This window comes from Hyalella azteca, unplaced genomic scaffold (assembly GCF_000764305.2).
Source record: "Hyalella azteca isolate HAZT.00-mixed unplaced genomic scaffold, Hazt_2.0.2 contig7447, whole genome shotgun sequence".
In the NCBI taxonomy this organism is placed as follows: Eukaryota; Metazoa; Arthropoda; class Malacostraca; order Amphipoda; family Hyalellidae; genus Hyalella; species Hyalella azteca.
The window spans coordinates 122,893-141,705 of NW_025937572.1; the positions used below are offsets into that span (position 1 = coordinate 122,893).

Below are 18,813 nucleotides of genomic sequence, written 5' to 3' on the forward strand. Positions count from 1 at the left end.
CACATCAGTTAGATGTTCAATATATTCAATTATTGGTCTAATATATTCAATTAGTCTGCATCAAAGCAAGTTAATTATATATATACTTTTACATTATCTAATTGTCAAATTATATATAATTGTGTCATATTACGTAATACTAGTAACGGAATATATGCTGATTAATATACGATATATAGCACAACAGCGCCTCACTTTCCATCGTATCTAAACGCACGATACTTCAATTGGTCAATTCATGTCGTCCCATGTCATGTAAAAATTATATTGGCCGTCAAGTACAACTAGCGCGACTTCTTCGACGGAGCTTTGCTCGAAATGAAGAGATCACGATAGGCGCTATGGGAAGGAATAAACTAGTAAGTAAAACTACATTTAATAGGTTCGACGAAATGAAGATTTAGCTGTCCTCGACGGCATTGAGTTGTGCAAGAAGCGTATCACACTTTTCGATGAGCACGTCGACGGCGGCATCCAAGATCTCGTAGCTCTTCATCACGCTCTGCGACTCCACGTTGACTGAAATTTAACATAAAATCAACTTAATTGGACCAACGAAGGCGCCTAAAGTAGGGAAAAACGAGACAAAAAACTAACACACTGAAATGTGCAGGGTTTGTGTAATTCGTCATAATTCAGTTTGTAGTGAAATAATGCACATAAAGTGCACATAATCGCTAAACAAAATTTTATGAATGATTAACGCCAAAGAAACGTTTCATTCATTCTTAAAAGGAAACACAAGCTCACTTACAGTAAAAAAAACGAGGATAAGCGACTCCTAACATGTAACTGGAACGGAACTACACAGGTCGCCAACGCTCCTAGTCAAGATTTAGTCAAGATTTAAAGTTCATACAATTTTTACCGTAATTACTTGACTAAAGGCGGAATAAAGACTTGCATTGTTGATCAGTAGGCAATGCAGACTCACATATGATGTGCTTGGCGTTCCTAGAGAGCTCGACAGCGTCCTTGATGTTGTCGTAGTTGTAGACGTTGCGGGAGCAGGAGTCGTATCGGGCGTCCCCCACACTGGCCTCCAGTTCACCTGCCCGGTCACCGTATAATTCAGCAATAGTTAGACGCTCGTGGCGCAGTGAGAGCCCAACAAGTGCGGGAAATGGAGAGTGCAGGAACGAATGTTGAGGTGAAACGGTGAAATTGTTGAAAATTTTCAAATCTAATAAAGAAATACCTAATTGAAAACTGAGAGGAACTATGTTTGTTGACTAATACGGGGCACTGCAGACCAAGTTTGTTTGTTAGCAGCGACCTTGATGACGCACCTTGTTTGTTAGCAGCGACCTTGATGACGCACCTTGTTTGTTAGCAGCGACCTTGATGACGCACCTTGTTTGTTAGCAGCGACCTTGATGACGCACCNTGACTTATGCTCAGCTACAACTAACTTCTTATATCAATGCGTGACTTATGCTCAGCTACAACTAACTTCTTATATCAATGCGTGACTTATGCTCAGCTACAACTAACTTCTTATATCAACGCGTGACTTATGCTCAGCTACAGCTAACTTCTTATATCAATGCGTGACTTATGCTCTGCTACAACTAACTTCTTATATCAATGCGTGACTTATGCTCAGCTACAACTAACTTCTTATATACAACACGGCTGCCTCAGGTTATTGTCAGGAAACAATCCCACTAGGCACTCCACAAAATGAAATACTGGAGTAAGTATTACTACATGAAAAAATGGTTACATTTGTTAGCTGAGATTAAGATAGAAACGTTTAATCTTCTTTATCATTGAAATGCTTAAATGAACAAATTCACAGGTGGTAATTTGCTTCAAATAAGCCAGGATAACTTATCCCAAAGTGAATTAATTCATTTTGTAGGATGTTGACTTGCCTTTGAATGCATAAGCCTCGAGTTGCAGCCGCTGTCCCGGCTTGAGCTTAGCCAAGACGAGGCTTGTGTTGACGCCTTTCACTTCGGGGGGCAGGGGGACGTCCTCCTGCAGGGGGGTGAGGGGGTTGTCAGCGAACACGGTGGCCTGGTTCCCGATTGGTTCCCATTCCAAGTGGTCTGTGGTCACTGCAAATGATAAACTTTAAGGAATGGAAACCAATTATCAGGAAAGAACATAGTACTTGTAGTCTAAAAAATTTATTGTGTCCTGACATGACATGTACCGTACTAACCAATGTAATAGCGAAGTGGTGTCAAATGAAAGCTTCACTATAGACAACTTGTGATCAAAAAGGCTGCGGCACAAGCGCTCGAATGGTCATGGTTTCCCATAAATGTAATATGAAATTAACCCCATTAGCAGCACACTCTGCTTGAATTTTCTTTGCTAATGTAATCTGAGGCAAATTAGGCGTTAAAAACTAGCATTTAGATGGGAAAAATTGTGTGCAGAGAAACGATTCATGACCGCTGTCAGTAAAGTAATAAATAATTGCATCATAGAATTCCAACTCAAACTGTAAGTTGAAGATATCGATAAGAACGATTTATCATCACACTATATTTCACTTAGTAACATCATATGAATTCCGCAGAGAAGTCTTCAATAGTTACCTATATAAGCTACAGCTGAAACAAGGTTCATGTTAGTGAGAGGATATCTTCAAGGGAATGGACAGCTCTAAATGATCAAAACAACATTGTTAGCGCTGCCACCAAGTCACGGCAATACCTCAGAGACAGCAATCTTTAACTAAATTATTCATTTTTACCAAAAAATCATTATTCATTTGATTAAATCAACTTTGACATTTTAATTCTAATAATATATCATGGAAGCCTCGGTGAACACTTGTTCTCGTCACATGGTACTTTACTAAGTGTTTTTAGTTATGGTATAGCTAGTTGTGAAGGTTCAAACATTTGAAAAATATCTAAAATTGTAATCTTTATCATTTTCTGAATGTTTTCTCATAGGTTCTGCAACTTTGATTGCGCTATTATAACTGCTTAATACCAAATCGAAATAAATTATGCTACCATTGAATAGCATTAAAAATGTTCACATCTTTATTATCATAGCAGACTGTTGTTCCTGGCATTAAAATATAGGCACAAAAAAGATGAATTATACTGGTCAATGGTGATATCTTGACCAGTTGTTGATGTCACATAATATAATATTTAATAATATAATAATATAAACCTACCAAGTTTATCCACTAAAGTTGTGACCCCATCTTCCTCCTTCAGAGTAGATTGATGTTGAGGATCATTCTTGCCCCGACATTTGACCCGAAGTTTGTACTTTACGCAGTTGTCTTCCGAAACTTGATCACAGTCTGCATGTAGAGAAGATTTTGTATTGAGCATCTATACAACTTGTGCCCCATCACGTTTTTATTTAATAATGTAACTAAAATTAACAATGCTTTACTTCCCATCCTAATAAATATTAAAAACATGCTAAACTTGTCAAAATAAAAACAATTAAAAAACCAGATGGTTTTTCTTGGAGAGTTTGGCTTGAAAACTGAAATTCAGGGAGGACGGGATGAGGGAGGACGGGATGAGGGAGAACGGGATGAGGGAGGACGGGATGAGGGAGGACGGGATGAGGGAGGACGAAGGACGGGATGAAGGAGGACGGGATGAGGGAGGACGGGATGAGGGAGGACGGGATGAGGGAGGACGGGATGAGGGAGGACGGGATGAGGGAGGACAGGATGAGGGAGGACGGGATGAGGGAGGAAGAATTCTCAGATCTCATGGATTGTCCCAAACAATATCACATTAAGCAGCTAGCATTTTAGAAGTTCAAAATTGAATATTAAATGTTTAGTCCAGCACTCATTGTCATCTGTCTGTTGCTTCCACTGCTAGAAAATAAAAATAACCTTGGTGATACATATAATATTCCAATTAATTTTATTGTGTTTTAACAAAATTCAAGTCATGCCAAGTCACAGTCAAGTTGCTACTGCAAACTAATCAATGGTTTTTACACTGTTCATATGTAATCAATTAATAACAATATACCTGTTGGTTTAAAATTGAAGAGATGTGGAGGGACCTTAAGTGGAATAAGACCAATTCTATGTGCCAGCACCTCGTCTTGTACAACACTTGTATTTTGGTACATAAACACCTTTTCTATCGCTACCGTAGCCACCTGCAAGACGTAACAATATAGTATACATGTAGCCAAGACGTAACAATATATCCCTAGTACAGGTGCTACAATTCACAATTTGATTACCTATGTAAACAAGCTACCAGGCATTCAGATATGGTGAGCATTATTGAAAGTATGCATACATAACAGGTTTATGAGTAAACATTTCTTCAAATATGTTAGAAATGAAACCCAGTATAAAGTTCAGGGTAGAAGCTTTGAGAAAATTATAACATCTGTACACGCTTCTATCTACATCAAATTTACTTTTATGACTAATTAGGTAGACCCAAGATATTTTTATGTCTACTTTTTGAAAAAAATCTTCCTCCATTATTAAATCACAACTAACACAAGCTTATTTTAGGGAATTCTGTTAGTAATAACCAGTGTGTCTCTGCAGACAGAAATTTAGTTTAAAATATTAAAAGGATCAAAATAATTGGAAATTTTCATGGTTTCAATGTTTGATTTTTACTTTTTAGTAATCACAAATTCAAATAAAATGTCCAGAACTATTCACAAAATATATGCAACCAACTAAAAGAATAAAATAAACATAAGATAATCCTTGAATATATCCCCTTATATATATTTTATATACAAATACATATATATTTTGAATAGATTTGGAAAAATTTTAAGATAAATTTTTGTTACAATGTGCATTATCCAAGGTTCAGTTTTCAGGTACTAGCTACTCATAAATAAAGGCTTTTGGTTTCAACTTTCTTACCAATAAAGCTCACCTCCGCTAAAACAATTCTTCTGTAAGCATTAATTAGTGAAAAGTGAAAACCAATGAAGTCAATTTCTAAATTCTTGTTATCCATTTTCCAGATTTTGATTTGGCAATCTTCATCAAATGGTGAACTCTTCCTCCCTGAGCCAGTGGTGCGCAATGTGGGTGTCTGAAAATAAGGAAATTCATCAATATATACCAGAGACAAAGTTCGTAATGATGTAGAACATCAATATGGTAATAGCATTTGGCAATCATACAAATTTCAATTGTCAAGGAAAAGGATTTCTAACTATAAATACATGTTGCCCTTTAATATCCACATTTTTATTTATGATAATTTTTGGGATAAAATAAGCATAAAAGGAAATTTGACATAAACATTAGAATAAAAATTTCAGTTATCAGAAATTTTCTAGATCAGACTTTGCTCCATATGCCCCACTTGGAATTACTCCGACAGGCTCATCATCACATAAATATACGTATATCTTCAGCTCAACTAAGCATGCGCTGTCATTCAGATGAAGACTGACATTTGTTAGTTGATAACTGATAGTTTTTAGTTTATAAATGATGGTCTGTATGATGATTTATTCAAACCAAAATGATATATTGCTTGATTTTCAACAATATAAACAGTTTATTAATATTTAATAAATATTAATATTTTCAATAATATTGCTTCCAGATTTTTCGAAAGCAGAATTTTCAGAAATCACAAAAAAATTTGAAGGGCCATTTTAGGAAATTGTAATAATGAAGGAAATAATATTAATAGGAAATTGTATAATAATAATTATAATAATTTCATAATAATATAAAATTAGAAATTGTAATAATAAAAAATGTGTAATTTTTATAAAATGAATTTGACAAGGGCATTCATATTAATGGGTGAATTCTGCCCTATTTTTCAGAGTGTTCATCAATTTTTTTTAAAAATTCACCCACATTTTGAAAAATTGGGCTAGAGCCACCCATGGTCATTATGACCCAGCAATTAGACAAAAAGGCCCATTCCTACAGTAAATTTCATTATTTCATTATTATTCTTTCATGAAAATTATTACATTATAATTTTTTCCTAGAAAACAATAAAAAAGCATATTTATGCAAACAATTTTCACAAATATTCCTTTAACCCTTTCCCTGGCGGATATAGAAATCGGATAAAATTGCGATATTTGATGATAGTATTTGAAAGTATGACCAATTCTAAGCTATATTTACTCCTAAGCATTTTTCAAAAATAAAAAAATAATTCTGATTTTGACATTGAGAGTTTACTATGTAGATGGTAAATAACAATTTGCTTGCTCTTTTATGCTTATATAATAACACATACCATCAAACGGGATAAAAAGGGATGGGCAGGGTAAATCGGGATGGGCGTCCCACATTTCGTAGAAATGTTGTAGCAGCTAAACTAATCAAAGTATTGCAAAACTAAAAATAGTGGCGTAAACTCCAACATTTTCACTATCTACTACTATGTATAAAGCTAGTCTACACAGTAAGGTTTCTGGTATGCCAGAAGGATCAGGATGCAGTGAAGCTAGTCTGGAAATCAGTTACGATATGTGTAAGTGTTGCGGTGTGTGGATAGTAAGTGATGTACTATCAAAGTTGCTTGCAGCACTTTCTTATTAAAAATTACCCACATGGATCTTGAAAATAGCTGGTGACGCTTTGGGCTAAAAAACACCATATCTTGGCAACGCTGCTTGCACCTTCTGCACCCTGGAATGGAGGTAGGCTGGCCTTCGCAGATTTTGAGGTCCTACTTTCAGATTTGCTATTCTTATTATATATAAACATATATATTATATATATATGTTTATATTATATATTACCCATCTGGAATTCCACAATGCAAGCCAAGTGACTGTCCAGATCCTGGAATGTCACCATGTTAGCCATTGGTGGGTGACATGGGAGGCCTTTTTTCACTCCCATTTTAACACTCTGACTCCGATTGCTTCATCTTGTACTATTATTTCATTTTTTGCACTGTTTTTAAACAGGGTTGCCAGACAGTAATTTTTTCTGGACAAATTCCATGATTTAGTTTTTTTCAATTAAGTTGGCCAGCTAAAATTTATGATAGGGGTACTTCCTAATTAAATTTTAAATACTGCAAAAAGAAAATAAATGGAATTTTTATAGTGGAAACTACAAATTAACTAGTATATATCGAGTTATTGGCCCTGATTGGCCTTTTTTGTTCTCAGATTTGCCCGATTTCAGGCAACCTGAATTATGTACCACTACATCCTGGAGAAATACATTTTGTGGGACGCAGATGTATCACTTCAGAGTCAACATGTTAATTAACATATATGGTAACAGGTAACTTACTAGCAAAAGGGTTATATGGTACTTTTAAATACCATTCTTTTACTTATTAGACTGGTCAGCACCATGGCTTGCAATTAATTCCACTCATAGCCTATTTAGCTACCTTGCCTAATTTCCTTTATAAATATAAAAACATAAATTATATTAGGTACTGCCAAAAATTGTCCATTATATCAGTTTTTATCAGCAAATTTTGAATAATTAAGCATGATGTTCCAGCAAATCTGGAATATTAAGCAGACTTTTTCTCAAATAATGTACAAAAAGGATTGACAAGTTATGATTGACAATATGATTGACAGTGATTTAAAATAAATGCAGGTGAAAATGTGCTATTTTTGTCATTTTTTTATGAAAGAAATGAAAGGCAAAAGCCAAAAAGAAACAGGAAAGTTTGATCAGTTTCATTTCAATCCACTGTGCAGAGAGTGGATGAATATTGCAAGATCTTTGGCAATGCTTCAGTAGCCAAATTTTCACCTTCAGAAGATCTTGCCGACACATTTAGATTGCAATTCTTGCATTTAATATATTTGTCAGTCTTCGGCCAACTATTTGAAAAAGTAAGGTTTCCGGTATGTTGGATTGATCAGTATGCAGTGAAGCTTGTTTGGAAATCAGTTGCGATGAGTTCCCACAAAAAAATGTAAACATCAAGTTTACGATTACGTAGTTGCGGTCACATTAGAGAGGTCAGACTGCATTATCACATGTTCAGTTGACACTTGCTGTACAATCAGGCTGTTTTAGGGTAAAATTAGTTATTTGGATTAACACATGCATGCAGGGTTGGTGATTTTTTTGATTTTTTTTTAAATCAAAAAAAATCAAAAATCAATGATTTTTTTTTATTTTTTCATGATTTTTTTTATTTATTTGATTTTTTTGATTTTTTCAGCTTTTTTGTCTTTTTGAGGTGTTATTTTTTATGTTGCTATTAGCCTACTAACAATAACAGTATATGGATCATAATGGATGGCTAAAAAGGGCACTCATTGCCTCCAATAATGGCCAAGGTGGTGTTTACCACTTAGGGATTTTGGGGTAAACAATTATTGATAAGTCTATTCATTAGCTTTGTAAAGTTTGTATGGAGCCAGGTAATGAGCTAAATATTGACCATTTAACTGGCTTCAATATACAAAAACACTTCAGGAATGCAGATCTTCTAAACATTGAAGAGTCACATCACAGATGGGTAGCTGATAGCACAGTGCAAATCACTATCAATAGATCTACTAGTTTCATATTTTATAAATCTACCAGACTCTACCCTCTATATACACCGACTAGTAGTGACTGAGTGACTGACTGCACTGTTCCCATTTAATTCAGACCAATAAACCAATACTAAACATAAACTGAACGATAACCAAACAAACCTCATAAGACTTGAAACGAGACTTGAGTTATGAGAAAGCTAACACTGTTTGAAATAAACATGTGCACAATTCAAATATTTTATATCCATTCACTGCATTTAATTATTTTATATATAGTCTTATAATTGTAATTGTTTTGTTTCTAGTTTTAAATTCACATATTTAAAGATTGAAATTAAATATTTTAATTAGAATACTCGTTTTAGGGTGGAAAATCTTTCTAATTGCCTAAAAGGTCATTACAATCTCAACCTCTCAATATACAGGGTGGGGCAAAATTGATTGAGCAGTTTTGAGGTAAAATAAAAGAGTAATGGAGGTACATAAAGAAGAAAGTTTATTTTCCTAGAGGTTAGCATAACATACCATTCAGAATACATATGTTTTGAAAACAATATCTGGAAGATGGGGGCCGTTAGCTGCAACACACTGTTGGAGTCGTTCTCAGAGGAGGGAGTAACCGTAACAGTGAATTCCGATCGCTATGCTGCAATGTTGCAAAATTTCTTGCAGCCCATGATGGAAAACATAGTTGAAAATGAAGCATTGGGAGACGTGTGGTTCCAGCAGGATGGGGCTACAGCTCACACAGCTCGAATGTCACTCAATGTTTTGAAACGCATGTTTCCCGGAGGTCTGGTGTCTGAGGGGCAATTTACAGTGGCCAGTGAGGTACCTGATTTGAGCATTTTCGATTTCTTTCTTTGGGGACATCTAAAAGAAAGGGGTTCAGAAGTTGCCCTCACACCCTACCACAGCTAAGGGGATGGATTATTGCAGCAGAGCTTATGGCCATACCTCGCCATATGTGTGAACGTACTGTAGGAAACTTCCGAGAACAACTCCAACAGTGTGATGCAGCTAACAAACCCCATCTTCCTGATATTGTTTTCAAAACATAAGTATTTTAAATGGTATGCTATGCTAATCTTGAGGAAAATAAACTTTTTCTTTATGTACCTCCAATGCTCTTATTTCGCCTCAAAACTGTTCAACCAGTTCTTCCCCACCCTGTATAAGCTAGCTAACACATTTTAATTGTATATTGTAATTAATATATAACAAATAGTCAAATAGTTGAAGACTACTTATAGGTTATAGCCTTATAAGAATTAGCTAAGCAGCTAGCTACGTACCATGTATTGCACACTTGATGCCTATGTACCAAAAACATTCAATTTATTGGAACCTAATACACACTAAAGGCAACAAGTTTATATACCAATTTGTCATTCATAATACATTTATACTAATCAAAGAATAACAATACCTCAATATAAATTAAAGACTGCCACTCAATATATTTAAATATATGAAAAAATAAAAAAAATCAAAAAAATAAAAAAAATCATGATTTTTTTACAAAAAAATCAAGTGATTTAATCACATGATTTAATCATTTTGATTTAATCATTGCCAACCCTGCGTGCATGCAACCTTGTAAATAAGTTTGTGGCTTGTAAATAGTTTTTCATTACTCAGCGTAAATGGCTTTTCATTAAAAATTACCCGGCGACGCATCTTAAAATTACCCGGCGACGCTTAGGGCTTAAAAACCCATATATTGGCGGCGCTGCATCTACCCTCTGCACCATGGGTTTCCGGTACGTTGGATGGATCAGGATGCAGTAAAGCTTGTCGGGAAATTGATTGCGATGAGTTCCCGCCAAAAATATGTAAACAAAATGTAGTTGCGGTCACATTAGAGCAATTAGACTGCATCATCACACGTTCAGTTGGCACTTACTGTACAATCAGGCTGTTTTTAGGGTAAAATTTGTTATTTGGGGTAACACAGGCATGCAACCTTGTAAATAAGTCCATGGCTTGTAAATAGTTTTTCATTACTCAGCGTAAATGGCTTTTCATTAAAAATTACCCGGCAATGCATTTTGAAAATGGTCGGCAACACTTTGGGCTTAAAAACCCATATATTGGTGAATGGTGATGCTGCTTCCACCTTCTGCACCCCACTGTGCAGAGAGTGAACGAAGATTTAAAGACCTACGGCGACGCATCATTGGCAAAATTTTTGCCTTCAGAAGATCTTGCCGACACATTTAGATTGAAATTCTTGCATTTAATATATTTCTCAGTCTTCAGCCAACTATTTAGAAAAAAGTAAGGTTTCCGGTACGTTGGATGGATTACGATGCAGCGAAGCTTGTCCGGAAATCAGTTGCGATGAGTTCCCGCAAAAAATGTAAACAACATTTTTTCAATTGCGAAGCTTATTTCACATTAGAGCGGTCAGACTGCTTTATTACTTGTTCAGTTGACACTTGCTGTACAACCGGACTGTTTTTAGGGTAAAATTAGTTATTTGGGGTAACACGTGCATGCAACCTTGTAATAAGTTCGTGGCTTGTAAATAGTTCGTCATTACTCAGCGTAACGCATAAGTACTCACAATAATTCCCTGCCACCATGAGTCTGACCGCTTTGACATGACCGGAACTATGCGCGATCTTCAACAAACGTTTTGTTTATTTGTTTACATTACGATGTTTATGTTTTTTCTGCAAGATATTTTTGGCGGAAACGGTAAAGCAATGCGGATTGCGGAAGTTGAAAATTTTAGGAAATGACATGTTTGCAAAGTGCAAACCGCGATTTTTTAATCGAATAAAAATTTATGACATTTGAGCCGCGAGATTTCATACCTACTGAAATTATATGATATTAGAGCCGCGATATTTCAGACAAAAATAGGACTTTTCCAGACTAGCCTGCCACCATGCTGGAAACCTTACATTTTTTCTAAATAGTTGGCCAAAGACTAAGAAATATATTAAATGCAAGAATTTCAATCTAAATGTGTCGGCAAGTCGGGCAAGATCTTCTGAAGGTGAAAATTTGGCTACTGAAGCGTCGCCAAAGATCTTGCAATATTCATCCACTCTCTGCACAGTGGCTGACATTTAAGCCTGACAATCTGACATGGCTGTTCTAGATTGTAGACTTGCAACTGTAATCCACTTCATTATTAATTTCAGAAAACTGAGAAAATTGCAAATTAGTCATCAGTGTAAATAGCTACAAGCAAAGGTAATAAAATTCTAATAGCTAATAAATTTGCAATGCTGCTGGCAAACTTTTGGGCCAAGTTAACTGATATTGGCAGGGTCATGACTTAGCTTAGGGATATTAATTAAATAGCAGCTAATATTTAGGTATCCCCTAATTTCTAATAAATTTTATATTCAAACCACATATCATATGACATATCATATCTAAATCATCTAATATCTTCAAAATCCATGACTTACCTTATTTCCTGAGGTAGTATCAGGAGACAAGACATGTTGGTCAAGTTTATATCGGTTATTATAAATCATTATACAAATTATCCTTAGTCACAAACTCCCAAAAACAAAATTATTCTGAACACTTTCGGTAGTTCAACATGCGGTCCATCACGTGTAAATATACCAGGTAGCCTATGCAGCTCCTTGTTCTTTTCATCCGTTTTATTTAAGACTACGGATGTATACTTTAATCAAGTGGTAATTTTTTATTCGAGATTTAGCTAAATCATATTACTTGATATTTATTCTCATTCTCATGGATTTTGTGAATCATCTAAATTATTTTCTTTATATTATCACGATAAAATAACTCACAAATGTTGCTTTGTCTACGCGTCACACCGTTGTTTATTTTATTCCAGGAACAGGGATCGACGCTTCTCTGACCGCCAAAATTTCTAAATAACCCGGAACGAGCCTGTCCGTGTACGCGGATACTAAAAAATATTAAAACTAAAACTAATAGTTAAGCTAATGCTGGGATTTATTCCAGCACAAATTTTTTATTCGAGATTTAGCTAAATCATATTACTTGATATTTATTCTCATTCTCATGGATTTTGTGAATCATCTAAATTATTTTCTTTATATTGGCAATATTTCGCATATCAAATTATATATTTTCTAAAATTGATTTCATGACATGTTATAGACATGAATGCAGTCCTTAAACTCCATTAATTAAATATATAACTTCTCTATTACATATAGATGAAATAATTAGGCTTACAAGCCGATATTTCTGGACGTAGTGCATGATGAATATCGACCAAATTATTTTGCGTAAGATGCTTTGAACTGTAACCACTGGGCAGGGTGGCCCACTGCTGCAGTTCAGAGTACCAAGATTGGCGCAGAGAGGCGCGGGTTCGATCCCAGCTCTGTGCGTCAGTTTCTGGTCAGAATCGGCAAGGAGGCAGTTGAGCGCAGTAGAATTGTAGCAGTGAGTTGCGAGTTCGAAACCGCAAAATGCTGTGAATGTTCTGCGGTGTTATGAAACGGCGACAGGCCTACGGCCTAATAAACGCTGAAACCGCTTTTATTATTATTATTATGCTCTTTGGCGTAATCCATTCAGTGGCTCACGCATTTGTTTTTGGTGAGGTGATTTGTGGGCTTATCTCAACTTTGAATCAACGAGATCCTATTTTTGTTGCTTAGGGCCACGCGCGAAGAAGTTCTGATTTGATATCAAATTTGCGTCAAGAATTTCGCGTTGTTAGTCAAAATTATACCCAATATACAGTCTTTATATTCCAAAATGCTATAAATTAAAATGCTAAAAATACTAAAAATGTTAATGTAGAAATAAGGTCAACTTAATGGGTTTGCGTCTCTCTTAAGTACCTGCAGATAATTGTATCCCAGACTGAACTATTCTCAGCCCCGCCGTCACAAATATCGCGCAGCTCAGTTCAGTATCATGAATACACTTAAGACAAATATATACGACATTGTGTGTCTCTACAGGAATTCACTCAGGAATTTCGTAGCTTAGTATAGTGTGCGACTATGTATCGTTTGTCCAATTATTGCCCATTAATACGTATAATATGTTCTATGTAACAGTTATATTCTTCGTACTTAACCTATTACACATAGGTGCCACTGGCAAGTGACTAAGGCGCTCGGTATTCAGGCCACCGCATGTAGGTAATAATGTTTGATTAGGTACAGAGAGATGTTTAATAACATGTTCACAAGTTCGCTCCAATATTAATAACTGAAATTAACTGCCTTCACGAGAAATCTCATCAATTTAAGAATGTCAAAAAATAATATTCATCCATTTCTTAAAAGCACTGATATAATCTTTAGTTTTATTTAAATATCATCAATTGAATCTTCCTTATCATTGTTTATTTCTCTTTGTTCTGGATCAGATGGTGATACAAGATCCATGGATTTTTCATTTCTCGAAGCGCTGTGATGCAAGAGCCGTTTCCTGGTCAAGTGTAGCGAACTTTTCAAGCGAGCGCTGCTGTCTCCTCCGTCACTGTCTCTGGGGATCAGATTTTGAACACGCTGCTTAGCACTGAAGAAACGAACAAGCGGATCCCGCAATCGCGGCAAAGCGTTAACAGGAGAATTTGGGATGTTCGGAAGACGAAGACGTTTCCTCCTGGACGTTTTTCTTGAAGAATAATTCCTTTGCAACGGTGGAACTCTTGCTGCCCGTGACAACGGAATTTCGTATGGCCTTACTTCTGTGATAGAGGTTGCTTGTTTAGATACTACATCCAGGGGAGCACGTCTGGCGGCTGCTGACGCGTGTGCAGATGTAGGTTGAATTGGATATGTCTTTTTTGAGACGCTATTTGGTGCTTGGTGATGGACAATTACGGTTTGAGATTTAGAATGAGGTAAGCTTCGCGCCTCAGCAACACGTGGTGGTCGTATTGTCACTTGGGGGTGAAGGAAATCTGGCTCCGTCATCTCTTTGAAGAACATGTACATTCTACGTCGAAGTTCTGCATCAGTCGCAATCGGACGCCGAATTTGTTGCCGATGAGGCGCTATCTGGCGCAACACTCGTTCAGCCCACGTCCTCTGCGTGTGAGCTCTTCTGTAATTCATGGACGTGTTGTGATCTCCATGCATGGGTCCGAATTCGTCTTCCAGCTTCTGAATGAAATAATTAGCGGCGTATTCAGCACCAAGCAGAACGAGAGCCGCTCCCCAGCCTACCAGGAGCAACAAGAATGCCAGCCTCAAATCATAAAATGAGAGTGAACCGACTGGTTGTACGACGCAGGGCAATTTTTCGTCTCTACTACGAGATAAAGAGTCGTACAAATCTGCCTGCCATTTATTAAGGAATCCAAAACTTTGAAGTCTAACGATGATTGGATCTAATTTTTCTTTCAGCGGTGATTTGCTTGCCATGAGCCAACCTCCAAGGACCGTATGTAAGTTCTCAGAACTGACCTGAATTGCTGGCTCCCCACATTGAGTGGTGTACCGAGTACGAATGGTGGACTCGGCATAGCGTTTGGGAACGCCTACGATGCACATGCCATTTGTGTCCAAGTTGAAGAAGCCCTCTGATATTGAGGACAGGCGGCGAGCGTCTCTTGCAAGTTTTTGCTGAGAAGCGTCCAGACTGGAGGCCAGGACGGTCTCCACGGTAGTGCCGCGTACCAAACCGTACTTCTTCGCTGAATCTAGCAGGGCTATAGAAGAATTTATAGGTTCCTCGTATTGAGGCTCTAGAATGCAATAAAACAAGTTCCAAAAGTACAAACAAGCCATTATACGCCAGTAGAATGAGCCCGCCACCAGAAAAATGTTCTTGACGGATTTCATGAAAGGAGTGTCGTTTTGCCTGTTGCGTTGCTTGACAGAAGAGGCAAAAGAAGCGATGATGAAGGCGACAATGTGTAACAAAACTAGAAACGTGAAAACGGATGGTGCCTTTTCGCTACGGAAGGGAAACATTATGTATGGCCAAAGGGGCAGTTTTGTCGGCCGAGGACAAACGATGCTCCAGAGCTCTTGATGAAACATGGTGCTGTATAAGGCAACTGCTGATCGCTGGGATTTGTATACGATTCCACCAATGGCCAAATCACTTCTATTGTTAACGAGGTCTCCAACTTTTCCTGTCCACGAGCCATTGATAAAACGTCCCCATTCGTTGTCTGCTGGTATTTGAAGAACGTACGTAAAATTTAGTGCTTCAGCTGCGTACTGCAGCATGCGGTATTCAAGCCCATCAAGAACTCCTTCAGATGTTGTGTAAATATTGGGCACTGACGGAGTATAGGTCACTCTTATCTTCTTGCCCAATAAGCTAGGGTTCTTGGAGCGCCTCTTCCAGGTCAGGCCAGCATATTCGCCCAATTCGCCAATTTTTTCCATTGCAGGCGAGTACCCGCATGACAAACACGACTGTTCAACGACAAACCTGACCTGACTGGCATTTTTACCTGGAGTCTCATTTTTCCGAACTACAATCCGTCTGTTCAGTTCCGGGATGAAGCTGCCGATGTTTTTGTATTCCGTTGTGAGGATAAGTGTGTCTTCCTGTCGGACAATGTCAGGTAGAAGTTTCGCCAGTACGAGAAGGCCGCGCTGATGGCCTGCCTCTGACCAACTCAGAAGGACGCGGCATGTTTCTTTTTCAGGTCGATTAGTGAGAAGATCCACTTTCGGCATCACCGGTGGTCCTCTTTGAGCGGTGATCAAACCGAGCCGAATGTTCGTTACATCCAATAGCATTATGGGCGATCCTAAGACTGCTTGCAATTGACGCAGCTGTTCGTTAGATACAGTTTTCTGGTCGAAATACAGTAGCAATTGGCACGGGCCGGTTCTTCCCCCACCATATTTCTCCACGACCTCCGCTATGACTGTAGGAGTGACATCTTGTGGTGCCAATTGGTTGCGGAGTTTCGACGAATTCAATTTGGGCACACCGTGCGAGAGGTGCCATAGCGTAAACCCTGCCAGGACCACGGCAGTGAGCCTCATCCCTGTGAACAAAACAACTTGTAATCATTTGGAACCTCGGAAACTAATGATTAATTAATAATTAAAACAGGTTAAAATGGTACAATAAAAAATATACAGATTGTTGTAACAATATTAAAGGAAACGTCATAAATTCTACTTCGTATCTAAATCTCTTTAACGTCAGCGATTTTACTCCCATTTGGTCTGAGACGGCTCTTTTTCAAAAAGCAGATAATGTATGATAGTGAACACTATATGTATGATGTCAATTTAGTAACGGATGACGTACAGTAATGCAAAATTTTACATCCGACGTATAATTTACTGCGTTACCATTTTTCTTTTCATTATCATTTCATTTCATTAACTTATTCTTATATCATTGTCAAAGACACTATGGCAGAAAGAGTATAATTGATAAAATAGAATTGATGTGAAGTAAGACAAGTCCTGCTGTTTGGAATAACCACCTAGAGGTTCAACGTACTATAAATGTATCAAAAACCGTCCATTTTGCTCATCAGAGAGGGAACAGTAACCTTACAATGAATTGAAACAATATAGTTTTCATTGGCTGAACCTAACAAACCAAAGAGAATGAAATCTATGGACTTCCCTTTAGTTGTAAACTGATCTCCTTCACAGCTGATAAAATGGTTAGCATTCACTTTCCCTGTAACATGATCCCCTCAACTGAGCTAATGCTTAGCGGCTAAATTGTTCTCATTGCACTAGGTATTTCAATAGAGTGTGACTCTACCTTTACTTTGAACAGAAAAGTTATAATTGTAGTAATTATAAAACTGCTTGTCTCACCTCTTCAGTTGCCGTCGCTTGACTCATTGTGAAGCTAAAGGCTCTGCTACTCCAGACTAAAGCATCGAAGCTCAGCCGGCTGACATGGAACTGAGAATCATTTACGTTGACTTCTTTCGCTCACTACTCGCGAACCTGTCGTAACTCTCTGAATTGGTTAACGATTGCTACTAGTTCTTCATTGACAGTGAATTCAAAATTTGTTCCACGCAGCTGGAAAAGTTAAGACCTTATAAAAACACCCAAATCGATGCATGAAAAGATCGACTTATATATTTAAATCTTTCTGAATGCGAGTTCTAATTTTTGGAGGTAGCTAACAGATGGTTCTGAATATTACGAAATAATAGAAAGAAAAAGTTCCTCTAATTATCATATAGCTAAAGTAAAAAAAGCCATCAAAACGGAATAAAATTTTATCAAATTACCAGCAATTTTGTCAAAATAATCAACGTCCATGCCATGATCTCCCCTTCCGAACAAGCCCACCCAGTCCCAGAGCTAACAAATGCGCTTCAATATCAGCCAACGCTTTGAACAAAGTAGAACAGGAATTATTTAAAATCAAAAATAAAAGCTGTTACGGAGCCACTCGCAGCTTGAAGTAGTTAGCAAGTCGTCCCGATGACCTTACCAACTCACTCCGCACATTGTCTACCAGCTTCACTTCACAGTCCAAGTTAGAGTAAAAGTTATTAGTAGTAGACTAATTCATCTGTATAATTCGTGAACACGAATATTCCTTCAAATTCTAAGTGAAAATAGGCTCAGAGCCTGGTTCTCTTCTCAACATTGTTAATCTGAAATCAGATAAACATTTTCAATGCTTTGCAGCGCATGGACGAAGGTCAAGTTTAATCGATTACTCAAAGTATTTTCACAGAATAAGCTACACGATTCTATTGGAAGAATACGTAGCTTGGACCTATTCCAACAATAAGGATGCAGAATTACTGCAAGTAAACGTTCGAAAAGACTACCTACCACTGATGCGACAGGTATCATCTCAAGCCGATCTCTGGAGGCAGCGGCTGAAGCGAGGCGTGTTCTCAGCGACGAATGCCACGTGAATAATTCAAGCGTTCTCGTAGCCGAAGCGTCAAAAGGCCACCGCACCACGCAGTCGCACCGAATAGCTCCAAGTCAATGACGTAGAATATATATAAATAAACAATCCAGAAAATGCCGCTAAATTGCATGACAAGTGCCCAGAACTATGTTTGAGGTCAGGTTTCCGTCGGCTCAAGTATCGAACTGCTAATGCTGTTCTGATCAACATTTAGCGTCATTAAGCTTCGAGCCTCCTAGTTTTCCGACCTTCAAAACAAAAAATCAGGTAGAGTTAATCCTCTGTTAGCAGAGGCGTTGATCAGACAACTAGCTGTAAGCGCAGAAACAGGGGTACACTGCCAAAAAGCGAAAAACTCCCCTAAGTTTACGACGTTTAAATTTCGCTTCATTTTCTAAGCTGTGATGCGTCACCGCAGTTGAATTCTAATGGCGGCTACCTTAAGTCGATTTTAAATTAAAAAACGGAATATACAAATGACATTTTGCGCGAGGAGTGCTCCAGAATACTGAATATTTAAACCAATGCCATGTTGAACTCTTTCGGTAGGCAACTTCTCTCAACCAC

At 37.5% G+C, this 18,813-nt stretch overlaps 2 protein-coding genes across 2 annotated transcripts; both read right to left on the minus strand.

Annotated features, from left to right (window-relative positions):
• Positions 1-357: 357 nt before the first annotated feature.
• LOC108680946 (DNA-directed RNA polymerases I and III subunit RPAC1) lies at positions 358-12,054 on the minus strand. The gene is made up of 8 exons (XM_018169879.2): positions 11,868-12,054; positions 4,863-5,024; positions 3,978-4,110; positions 3,149-3,280; positions 1,874-2,063; positions 1,290-1,321; positions 935-1,051; positions 358-519 (listed from the first exon to the last, which is right to left on the minus strand). The coding sequence occupies exons 1-8, from the start codon at positions 11,934-11,936 to the stop codon at positions 401-403; spliced, it is 954 nt and encodes a 317-aa protein (XP_018025368.1). The 5' UTR covers positions 11,937-12,054; the 3' UTR covers positions 358-400.
• Positions 12,055-13,539: 1,485 nt separating this feature from the next.
• LOC108680948 lies at positions 13,540-17,649 on the minus strand. Its single transcript, XM_018169881.2, has 2 exons — positions 17,178-17,649; positions 13,540-16,381 (listed from the first exon to the last, which is right to left on the minus strand). The coding sequence occupies exon 2, from the start codon at positions 16,377-16,379 to the stop codon at positions 13,731-13,733; it is 2,649 nt and encodes an 882-aa protein (XP_018025370.1). The 5' UTR covers positions 16,380-16,381; positions 17,178-17,649; the 3' UTR covers positions 13,540-13,730.
• Between the last annotated feature and the right edge of the window lie 1,164 nt (positions 17,650-18,813).